Raw genomic sequence first — 12,625 nt, 5'->3', positions numbered from 1 at the left:
TTTTGCTTATCATAGATAGCATTGATGTAAGGATATTAGCTTGCATATAATAAAATAGAGTATTATTGGCTGACAGCATTTTGTTGTTTCTTTAGAATACAACACGAATTGAATGTTCAATATTCATATGGAAAAGTGACAGGAATAACAGACAATCTGTTAGATATATGTGAGAAGTACAGACACAATCTATATAGCTGATGTACTAATAAGTGCATAAATACACTTATTTATTTGATGAGAATTGTTTATATGTATTCAAAAACAGATATCATAACCGTAGGTTCTCATATATAAGTGTATAATTGATGGCGGTAATGCTCTTCCGTAGTTATACCCCTAATACGTTAGACACAATTAGTTAACATTTATTATCCACCGGCAAACGATCGTCGATATATATTTGTATTTGATATATTTACTATTCAATAGTAACTATTTTGAACCATCCTTAATATCGTACAACAATTCCGTACTACAGTAATTTCACAATTACAATAGATATAAATTGTCGCTGGTATGTATCACACCGTGTCGAGAAACACACTTACAAATATGTGACTTAATCACAGTAAAACATCTAATGGAGTAGGGTAATATGTTATGTTCGGTCAGTTATATATATAATTAACATGTCACTAATTAAAACACTGATTAGATCGGTGTAATGACTACACGAGTTGTATATCGCGGTATACCTACTAGCCCAGGGTACTATATAACACTACAGTGTGTATCGATACGACACCAGTATCTACGGAATGATCTCAATTAAAATCGTACCGGTCGCCCGAGGTCTACATACCCTGGCTGGTGTGACGTTTATTCTGACCATTGTAATACATTAACGAGTCATTGTCTTTTGGTTGTATTCAAGCGAAGGGGTACCTACGTGTTCATTATTACATATTCTTTTATTTCATTATTTTTCGACTTAAAAATATATTATAGCATTAAATTTTGAGAGATATCAATATATGTCAATTTAATTCATTATATATTTTTGCTGAATTTGTTTCCGAAAATTTGTATGGTTTATTTCCCCCTAAGAAGGCCTCGTATAAACAGTACCCCTGGTTATTATATAGTCCATACCTACCCCGTTACTGTATATACCCGGCATCATCCACCCCGTGTATGTACTGTATATACCCGGCATCATCCATCCGGTAAGTACACTCATCACTTATTGTAAGTCACATGTTACATTCTCATTTCAAAACAGAGATTCCACTGTAATTCAAGTAATTTTCGGATACTGTAAAACTTAAATTTACAAATATGACACACGTTATGAATGCAATTGAAATAATTTTTAATATGCGATGAAATAGATCCCTTCGGATGCCCATATAGTTTAATGCACCTCTCCACTATCACTAGATCTGTATGTTCTTGTTCTATTGATTATAAAAATGTATCAAGAAATGATCATAACGGCCATGTACAAAATATACTGATATCTAATAAGCATACATTTTAACATATGATATCTTGAATAGTTTAACCTTAAGGAGGGTTTTTCCCAGTTAAAATACAAAATGTCTACTGATATCTGATAAGCAAGCATTTTAACATCTGATATCTTGAATAGTTTAACCTTAAGGAGGGTTTTTTTCAGTTAAAATACAAAATGTATACTGATATCTAATAAGCATACATTTTAACATATTATATCTTGAATAGTTTAACCTTAAGGAGGGTTTTTCTCAGTTAAAATACAAAATGTATATTGATATCTGATAAGCAAGCATTTAAACATGTTATTTCTTGAATAATTAATCCCTAAGGATGATATTCCCAATTACTACACTGAAGATAGTGTGTATGATAGATACATTGATGTTAAGGGTATTTAATTAAGAATAACAGTTCACTATGCTATTTTAGCATAAACTACGCATGATCCGACTATGGACGGTCTGATACGTGTTAAGTCTATTGGACCATTTGCATTTACTACATAGATTATTATAACTCTGATACGTTCTATAGCAAACTCCTATCTATTGGTATAAAAAGACGGACACGATAGAAGGCGACACACGTTAAACTCATTATAAAATGTACGTGTCATATTAACGTATGCTTATTTATTTTGCGTATATCGGATATGAGGCGAGGTATACAAAATTTAGATAGGAATAAACTATACCTAATCCTCTGCAACGGAATTATGTAACGAATTTTGAACCGTGATTTATGAATATTTACAGTTTGCACTGACATGGACTCAATAACCATGCTTTCTGGTATTATCATTATCAGTGTATAATGTTAGCACAACACGTGCGGCGATTCTATTGTTACGGGAATAGTCGATGGCGTAGTAACGTGGAGTCATGATCCCACTTTTGGCGGGAACATATGAATAAATTAATTCCAATCAGCTGTTCAATCGAATTCGTTGACGAAGACGGAAGAGAAAAAAATATGGATATTTTGATAAAAAATATACAACTGCCGCGGGAATAAATAACATTCATTTTTTTGAAGCATCCAAGTGCTGGGATATTTGGTTTTGTTAAAAACCGAAGCCGAGTTACATAAAATTTACACGGGCTCCATTATCATTATACCCTCATAACCTCAACAAAATAAACATATATTCCTTAATTAATAGCATTAACTTAGGTTTGGGGGAATATTATTCATAAATTACAACACTTAGGCAGAATAAAAACCATAATTGGATATAATTCGTATCAAAGCTGATAGCTGTGTACCTGATATAGTTATACCGTTATCGTGGCCTTTGATTTCTGAACCAGGGTCATGTTAACATTGCCCGTTAACCTATTTTTGATACCTATTTGAAATAGTATTGATTGGTACAGTATCACATAACATTTTGTCCTCAAAGCCAACCTCGGAATATCTTTTATGTAGTCTGCCAAACCAGCCCATATTCTTTTACCACTTTTTTACAATATGGCTTCAATTAACATTCAAGATAGTATAAATAGCAAAAAGAATGAACAATAATTATTACCAGATCCATCAAGTCATGCTATAACTCCTTAAACGTGTGATTTATATATACATGTAGTGTAATCAATGATTTAGGCATTTATATTTTTATGAATCACGGAAAAATTACTGACATGTTTCATTAAAATAATGTATGTGTAGCAAAGGAATGAGATTTTCTACAACGCATTGGTTTAGAAACAACTTTTACAACTCCATATATTTTATTTTTTTCTAAATTTAAATGCTTTGTTACACATTTATGTTTTCTTTTAATAGAGTGAAGTTGACATTTTAAAGCATAGACTGACTTGCTCATATATGTATTTCTAAATTTTTACTTGCAGGGTTCATTGACATTTTGAAGTTATGAGGAAGGTTTCTTCTGCATAACCATATATCCACGATGTCTGTATCTGGCAGAAGCTTCCCGTTTAGTGCCAGTTTTGGTACCAGTAACAGTTACAGTGAACAGGAATGCACGCTGCACCCAGGGAAACCTATCACCATGGTGTGTGTCACGTGCCAGGATGAACTGGTATGCCCCACGTGCATTAAATCCGATCACCGAAAACACGAGTTTCTAGAACTTGAGGACGTTGTTCAGGATCGGCAAAACCTAATATTCCAGCACTTGGACGTGTCTGAGAACTCACTTCTAAGGTTAACGGACAATGTGACTCAGGTAAACAAGCGTCTGCGTGATTATAACGAACAGGTGGATAACGTAATCCACCAGATAAGGAATAGAGGGGAGATTATTAAGAACAACGTGGATCGTGTTACAGAGGATAATATCCGGGAGGTGGAGCGTATCAGGCGAAAAAACGTCGAGAAACTCTCCAAAGTCGTAGACCAGTTGAAGAGGCTCGAGACGGAGATTCTCAAATACAGCAAATCTGGAAAGAGTCTACCATTGTCGATGATTGATACGAGTCCTATAAGACAGGCCTTGGGTAAAAACGGCAACCGACCTTTAGCGAATGCCTCGATCCTCGAGGTTCCGAAATTTGTATCAGGAGACTTCAATTTATTAGAGGTCCGTACTCTCTTTGGTGAACTTCGCAGGGAAGCAAAAAGCGTCATGGTTGTCACCAATAACCAGATGGAGCAAGCCTACAGCTTCCTGTCATCCAAGGATCTCGGCTATCCGAATCCCGGTGCTGCTCTGGAAAACCCCGTCCGGGTTTCGGAGCATGAAACAGAGGTTACCAACATCTGTCCTGTCAACAATACAGAAGCTTGGGTGGTCCTGTGTGATACTGACGAGGTCAATCTGATGTCTACCATCAGCAAAAAGCCCATACAAGTCGTGACTACAAACGGGGTAGAGGTGATTGACGTTACCACTTCTCCAGACAGAAGACGGACGCTGATATGCTGTGCCGACAAAAGCATTCGAGAGATCAAAGGTGCATATGGACGCACGAAGGTCATCTTTTACACAGAGGCAGTTCCTTCTAGTCTCATTGTTACGCGGGAGAACTTTATCATCGTCGCGTTCAAGACAGGAGGACTTATTATCAAGTTTGATTCCAGAGGAAACGTTCTCCACAAAGTCCGTGGATCTTTGGTTGGAAGAATTGACTTCGACAACACACCAAAACCAATGCGTCTAAGGCAGAATCCTCGAAATGGGGATCTAGTCTTGTTCAACAGGGGTTCTGGCTACGTCACAGTAATGGACAGTGAAATGCGAATACGATTCCACTCCGCATGTGGCAAAAGCCAAGTAACAGGACAGTATGTGAAGAAAGGAGGCATCTCCCATTTCATGGTGGTCGATGCATGTTTTGACTCCTTGGGCAACATCTACGTTGTCGACACACTTCGGTCCGCCATCCTGGTTCTAGACAAAAGAGGCTCGATTTTGAGAACTGTGATGAACAGACAGGAATATGTACCGCGTCCTACGGCTATAGGTGTACAGCCGGACGATCGGGTGTGGCTGGGATACGAAGATGGAACTGTTCAAACCAGGGAGTCTACGACTCTTTAAATACAACACTTTATTATTTCATAACAAGGATTGTAGCGTCTTTGTGTAAATTACACCACGATTCAAGAACATATCGGTTAGTCTAACAGAGATGAAATAGAACGATTTGAAGGAAATTTGAAGGTAATGACCTTCACATTGAGACAGTTACTGTGGAAAGACTCGGTCTAATTGATAATTTTGTGCGCATTATTGTGTTTTGTTTTATAAAACAAAAGAGATAAAAAGATGACTATGAACTGTGAAGGTTTTCTTTTAAAACTGCCATTTTTTTCTTTGTTTGTCTTATTTATTGTCAACTACATAAACCATGAAGGTCTGTCTGTTATAAATAATTGTGAATAATGTTTATTTAGATAGTAGAATCATTTATATATTACCATTTCAAAAGATAAAAATAGAAATTTCTTCATTGTTTCTTCATTTTCTTATGTTGGGCGCATTAACATCAATACATTACAAAGAACGTTCAATGATATCTTCATATATGAGGGGTCGCGGTGGCCGAGTGGTTAAGATGTCCCGACATTTTACCACAAGCCCTCCACCTCTGGGATGCGGGTTCGAATCCCATGTGGGGCAGTTGCCAGGTACTGACCGCTGACCGGTGGTTTTTCTCCGGGTACTCCGGCTTTCCTCCACCAACAAACCTGGCACGTCCTTATATGACCCTGGCTGTTAATAGGACGTAAAACTAAAACAAACCAAAAAAAATATCTTCATACACAGGTAGTCACAAAATGTCAAGTAAATAATCGATATAGAATTAATTCACAAACTCAGATATTCGAAAAGAGTAATAATGTGTTGCCTATACATACAAGGGAACCCGGTAAGCTTGAAATCGGCTTTGTTAAAATACTCTTTAATTTGAAAGTAATTCTATTCCCCATTCATAAATAAAATACATTATATTCTGCTTGCTTACATCTGGACATTTTGCAGAGATGTTTCATTTTCTGGGGTCTTTGATATAACCGTATTTTCAAATATGTATATGAATTGTGAGAAAAATGTGATTTTTATAAAATGAAAATTCAGCCATGAAAATTCGATTTTAGATCATTTTATCATCGAGAAAATGCAGCAGAGTTACATGTACGCACAATTTAAGTGCATTTGAAATTACAGAGAAAAATCTGTTATTTTTTAGAATAATTCATTGTTAGATGATACAACAATAATAGTTTGACTGGACATTAGGTCAACCCTATAAAAGCTCTCTCCTTATAGAAAAAAATACAATAATACAATATTAACAGTGTACAGTTCCATGTACAACGGAATGGTATGATAACAACATGTAGTAAACTTAGTAAATTTACGAAATACAAACAAACGCATAATTTATTTGTTTTAGTAACAAAACATAACATACTATTTGATAAATCACAATGTAAAAGAATAAACAGATGTTATTTTCACACCCAGAAGGCATTTAAAACACCGAGGTGTAAAACTCACGATTGCACGATAGTACTGTCAGTTTGACATCAGTTATACATGTACTTTAACAGTTGTGACATCAGATAGTTCTTATCTCTACGAAAGCCTATTAGTGTCACATTAAAAAATTAAGAAATGCTTTTCTCGTTAATACGTGATAATTATGTCGTTATAAGGAGAAAGAAAATAATTATGTCGTTTTAACACGTTCGTTATCTCGTTTTAACGTGTGAATCATTTCGTTTTAACGCATTAGTTTTTTTTATCTTTAACAGTAACTATTTCTTAAATACCTGCGCAGAGGGTGCCTGTTAGGTGATGGTCATGGGTCCCTCAGAAATATCTATTGTATCTGTTCTAGAAGGACTAAAATACTAAAATGTCAGAAAAGGCCTTGCTAAATGACTGATCAACCATGGTATTGAAACCGTTTGATTTCAAGCAAGTTAAATGCATACACAACGCCATTCCATGATGATAGAGGTTCTGAACATTTACGTGATTTTTCATTCTAAAAACAGATATGGCTACAGATGTATCCGACGACCTTAATCCCAGACATAGTAATCGTGGTCTGGGACCCACTACATATCTATGCTTAATTCCTAAATAACTAAAATAATGTAATTATTAATGACAATGCTTATCAGAAAAGCAATATTTGCCCTTGTACACTTCTGATCTTGACCCCTCCAGTCAATTCTGTTGTACAATTTTGTTTCTTGATTTTGCTACAAACAGTAAGCTATAGCTACATACGATGTCAAAATGGACCGAATTTTACGCGTTAAAACGAAATAATTTACGAGTTTAAAGGAGATAATCAACGCGTTAAAACGAGACTAATAATGTGTTAAACGAGATAATTAACGCGTTCAAACGAGATAATTAACACGTTAAAACGAGAAAGTATTTCACTTTATTTTTCACACTAATATTATTTTTGACACTTATAGGCTTTCGTATATCTCTGACCTATGACAACGCCTTATCTAGCTCTCGGAACAGTGGAACTCTCTTTATCCTTATACCAAGACACAACGTAAGTACTGTATTTCTATCTTCTGGTGACATGACGTTATACAATAAATTATAATCAATAAAATGTTCTCTATGCAGACAGATAAGTACATGTTTAATGTAGTAATCAATGGTTTAGATATATGCATTGATTTGATTTTTTATACGTACTATAGCATAAAATCACAAAAAGTTATATCCATCTTGAAATCAGTAATGACTTTTAATCTATCTATTCGTCCGCTTGAGGCCATGTTCGCTACAAAACTCCCATCTTTTTCTTATCGTTTAAATACTTATTTTGAAATTTATTGCTATTTTGTCACGAAAAGGATAATATCTTTAGATATATTCACAAGGATTAGAGAATTACAGTTACATTTTATGGACCCACCAGAGTGCCCTAAGACCATTTTCTTACGTTTTAAAGGTCTATATCAAAATTGGTAAAATTCATACTCTACATAGTACTATATATTGTTTCCATTCAAAATCATCCTACAAAACTATACACATTGCAATCACTAGGATGGTAGCAGCCACAAAAGGATAAAAATATGGGCCGATCGGGGTCTGTAAAATCATCTCTCCAACGGTAGTAAACGTTTAATGAAGACTTGATAAAAATGTGTTTAGCTATTAAAGCTAGGAAGGTTAGCAGTTTTGAGTCGAGGAGCTTTCCACCCTTTGATTTTAACCGATTTTTAATCGAGACCTCTACAACGTCAAAAATGGTCTCCGGGCACTCAGGCGGGTCCATAATTATATAACTTCTAAGTAATCCTCAGACCCCTGTGGATAGTACATATATCTACCACGATGGATAAGTCGAAGACTTGTTTGGAATTCTACTAGTACACTTGTTGGTTGTGGTTATTTAAAGATTTATATTACAACCTCTACTCGAGACTTGTGAATAGGCATGCATTTTGGTATCCCCTCCTTCCCCGCTCTCAAAATGGACTTGAAGCCGGTTACGGCGGCGTTAACTGGCAGACTGGGCTGCCTCCCGAGCGCAGCCTATAGCTAGCTAGCGGAGATAATAGGTACTAAGACGCGGAAGGACACGAAACCTATGACTATGCGATTTACTTCCCGGTCTAGTTTCATCTATTTTCTTTCACTTGAGGAAACTCTTTAACTTGCACTCATAAACAGGCATAACTGTATGATGTTACACCTCTAGATCTCTTATTTCCGAACTAGTATTTCATTTCGTCAATAATTGTCATTAGATAATCACTTACCTATTTGTGTTCCAGATGTTGTCCTTGTTAGTGGCGTGTACACTGGCCGCTTCCGTGTATGTACATCTTTCATATTATTAAATACCATAAATAGTACAATCATCATTACGTATGTTATGTTTACTTTGAATGAGTATCCTAGTAGTGTCACGGTAAGCTAAATTATACATTGGCGTTTCAATCTGTGATTAACGTTTGGTATTCTTTGTTATAAATTGACTTGAATTCAATTCATGAAATGTAAATTACATAAAGTGTGACTTAATGTTGAAGGAACTTAAATGAGGTAAAGTAATACAAAGATTCCTTTCCGATTTTATTGTATTTTTATGAATATTACATTTGATATTTAGACTGGCTAGCTCTGAACCTCAGCGAGAGGTAATATTGTTTGACAAGGCCGACAGTGACGGGAGCGGGGTACTAAGCAGGTCGGAGCTGGACAATATATTCCTTGCCTTCGATGTGAACCGTATGGAATTTTCTTTTTAACCAACTAGAATCTGTGTAATCTGTATTTTATGTAATAAGAATAGTTGACTGATTTAGTACATAACGGTTGTCTGCACACTGATTTATAATACGGATAAATAAAAATAATTAATAACATAAGATTCATCTTAAATTAAATCTAAAATTCGTTTTGAATTCATACTGAATTAGGTTTACAGTATTGAAAACATGAAAGCATCTTAAGATTATTTTGCTCTAGGCTATCAGATAGTTTATATCTTCTGGATAAGTGTGAAAAGAAACATAATGGAAAGGAGAACCAAAACAACGTAAGTAAAACCTGGGCGGTCAGACCTGTGATATTGATGTCAACTAAATACAGTTTTTCTTGTGGTTTTAAAGATAAAATGTAATAAGTCATCTTTTAGATGATCAGGAAGTGACGGAAAGTGAATTTGTGAACGATTGGACGGTGCTGTACAACCTTGGAGCTCCAGTCGAGGCACAGACTCTGTTCGTAAAAGCAGATACAAACGACGACGGACATCTCACCACAGCGGACTTACCCGAAATCTTCGCCTATTTCGACATGAACGGTAATTACAATTGTCACATTTAGTTATACATGTATATAGGTGTTATAGTGAAATGATAGACTTACATACAACAAAACCTCCAATACTAGAATACTCCCATTCAATTAGAAGTAATTTGTCGAGAATTGCTTGATAAACCGATTTCAAAATCACTCGAATACGCATATAACTTGAATTTAAAGAAATTATTTGGAAAGTTATAGGTGTCATGGTGAAATGATAGACTTAAATATTACAAAACCTCGCTAAGTCATACTAGAATATTTCCTTTCAATTAGAAGTATTTTGTCGAGTACTGCTTGGTAAGCCGATTTCAATATAATTCGAATACTCATATAAGCTGAAATTTAAAACGATGTTATGTACTTTGGTGTATCTGTGTTGAGTTTATAAACCTCCGACGCTTAAAACTGCATAAATCAGGTCGGAAACGGCAGTTACGCAAAAACAATGAACCTAAATATCTATATACATGTATATATTATTGGTCCTCTTTACTGCCTGTACTCATTGATGGATTATAATAGATTATTTCCAAACTTTTCTGATTTTGTTTTTGTTGTTGTTCATGCCAGGTGATAACTCTATCAATCTTGATGAGTTTCTGACTCAGTGGGGAGACCTAAAGAATGCACCAGTCAACATTGCCGTTTCTGTAGCAACAACACCCAAACCGTCAGCCACATAACGTAGCAACAAAGCCGAGTAAATTAAATACAATGAAAGCAGGATTCAAATAGCATCGCGCCACTATATTTGTTTTTATCCGATTGTAAAATAAAATGATTTATTTTCCTTCACATAATTCTTCTTGTTATATTAAGATACATTGGTGCACCAATGATTTCTATTTTACAATCATTTGCGCGCCTTAGCCTAATTTAGACAGAATTTCAAAAAAAAAAAAAAAAAAAAATCAAGAATAACATTATGTTTGAGAATATTAACATTTTCTGACAGCAATAACATAACATGATATGATAAGTTTAAGTATCGAGCACACATTACGACTGTAAAAATAATTACAACGAGTCTTTAATAGAAATGTAATAACGAGTTTCACTTTTCTGACATAGAATATAGAAAGAAATTTCAGTTTAATAAGATTTGGTCTGTAGAATTGAAGTATATTGTTTTGAAATAAATAAAATTTATTTCTTATAAGAATATGCTGATTTTCATACAGTTAACGCTCGTATCACTTTGTTTCTCTTTATTATTTTGTTCTATGCAAAAAAAAAAAATATAAAAAAAATAAATACATTTTTATCTCATTTTCATGGTAAATATTTGTCTCTAGTAAATTCCCTATGAGTTATGAATAACAAGTACAAATAACTTATCAGTACTTCTGTGTTATTATTTCCAAATAATTAAATTACATAATGTTTTATCATAAATTGCGTTATATATATAATGTCATAAACCGTACTCATTTCTAAACATTTCATAGTGTAAATGTAACATCATCAAACATATTACAACCTGATGGCTATTCACAAGAAAATACTTGTAATTCTACTTAATGTCAAGACGTGAAAAATCATAACACCTAGACATGAGATGTCCTTGTCATAACTCAAGCACGATCATATTCAAAGACGATCTGAACAACAGTCATTTCACTTTTATCTTGTGAGAGACTACATTTAAATTTTATCTGGTGAGAGACTACATTTAACTTTTATCTGGTGGGAGACCACATTTAAATTTTATATGGTGAGAGACCACATTTCAATTTTATATGGTGAGAGACTACATTTCAATTTTATCTGGTGAGAGACTACATTTAACTTTTATCTGGTGGGAGACCACATTTAAATTTTATATGGTGAGAGACCACATTTCAATTTTATCTGGCGAGAGACTACATTTAACTTTTATCTGGTGGGAGGCCACATTTCAATTTTATATGGTGAGAGACCACATTTCAATTTTATCTGGTGAGAGACTACATTTAACTTTTATCTGGTGGGAGACCACATTTCAATTTTATATGGTGAGAGACTACATTTAACTTTTATCTGGTGAGAGACCACATTTCAATGTTATCTGGTGAGAGACTACATTTAATTTTTATCTGGTAAGAGACCACATTTCAATTTTATCTGGTGAGAGACTACATTTAACTTTAAACTGATGAGAGACCACATTTAACTTTTATCTGGTGAGAAACCACATTTAACTTTTATCTGGTGAGAGACCACCTTAATTTTAACTTTTATCGAATGAGAGACCTTATTTCAATTTTATCTGGTGGGAGACCACATTTCAATTTTACCTGGTGAGAAACCAAATTTAACCTTTATCGGTGAGAGACCACATTAATTTTAACCTTTATGTGGTGAGAGACCACATTAATTTTAACTTTTATCGAATGAGAGACCTTATTTCAATTTTATTTGGTGGGAGACCACATTTCAATTTATCTGGTGAGAAACCACATTTAACTTTTATCTGGTGAGAGGCCACATTTATATTTTATCTGGTGAGAGACCTCATTTAACTTTTATCTGTTGAGTGACCACATTTCAATTTTATCTGGTGAGAGACCACATTTAACTTTTATCTGGTGAGAGACTACATTTTAATTTTATCTGGTGAGAGACTACATTTATCTTTTATCTGGTGAGAGACCACATTTCAATTTTATGTGGTGAAAGAATACATTTCAATTTTATCTGGTGAGAGACTACATTTAACTTTTATCTGGTGAGAGACCCCATTTCAATTTTATCTGGTGGGAGACTACATTTCAATTTTATCTGGTGAGAGACTACATTTAACTTTTATCTGGTGAGAGACCCCATTTCAATTTTATCTGGTGGGAGACTACATTTAACTTTTATCTGGTGAGAGACTACATTTAACTTTTATCCGTTGAGAGACCACAT

General features: G+C 34.5%; 2 protein-coding genes across 2 annotated transcripts; both read left to right on the top strand.

Annotated features, from left to right (window-relative positions):
• The first annotated feature begins 1,034 nt into the window (after nt 1-1,034).
• Nucleotides 1,035-5,669, top strand: LOC138320387 (uncharacterized). The gene is made up of 2 exons (XM_069263323.1): nt 1,035-1,169; nt 3,318-5,669. Exon 2 carries the CDS (start codon nt 3,377-3,379, stop codon nt 4,967-4,969), a length of 1,593 nt encoding a protein of 530 aa, XP_069119424.1. The 5' UTR covers nt 1,035-1,169; nt 3,318-3,376; the 3' UTR covers nt 4,970-5,669.
• A 1,694-nt stretch (nt 5,670-7,363) lies between these two features.
• Nucleotides 7,364-10,536, top strand: LOC138320388 (uncharacterized). Its single transcript, XM_069263324.1, has 5 exons — nt 7,364-7,457; nt 8,698-8,738; nt 9,036-9,154; nt 9,564-9,731; nt 10,307-10,536. Exons 2-5 carry the CDS (start codon nt 8,698-8,700, stop codon nt 10,417-10,419), a joined length of 441 nt encoding a protein of 146 aa, XP_069119425.1. The 5' UTR covers nt 7,364-7,457; the 3' UTR covers nt 10,420-10,536.
• The last annotated feature ends 2,089 nt before the right edge of the window (nt 10,537-12,625 follow it).

This window comes from Argopecten irradians, chromosome 4 (assembly GCF_041381155.1).
Source record: "Argopecten irradians isolate NY chromosome 4, Ai_NY, whole genome shotgun sequence".
NCBI lineage: Eukaryota > Metazoa > Mollusca > Bivalvia > Pectinida > Pectinidae > Argopecten > Argopecten irradians.
The sequence above is the reverse complement of the archived record's forward strand: the minus strand, read 5'-3'. Positions and strand labels throughout refer to the sequence as shown.

Coding starts and splice junctions, on each gene's coding strand:
- LOC138320388 (XM_069263324.1), top strand. CDS start 8,698: ATGTTGTCCTTGTTAGTGGCGTGTACACTGGCCGCTTCCGT. Junction 8,739..9,035: donor TGTACACTGGCCGCTTCCGT/GTATGTACATCT, acceptor TTTGATATTTAG/ACTGGCTAGCTCTGAACCTC. Junction 9,732..10,306: donor CGCCTATTTCGACATGAACG/GTAATTACAATT, acceptor TGTTCATGCCAG/GTGATAACTCTATCAATCTT.
- LOC138320387 (XM_069263323.1), top strand. CDS start 3,377: ATGTCTGTATCTGGCAGAAGCTTCCCGTTTAGTGCCAGTTTTGGTACC.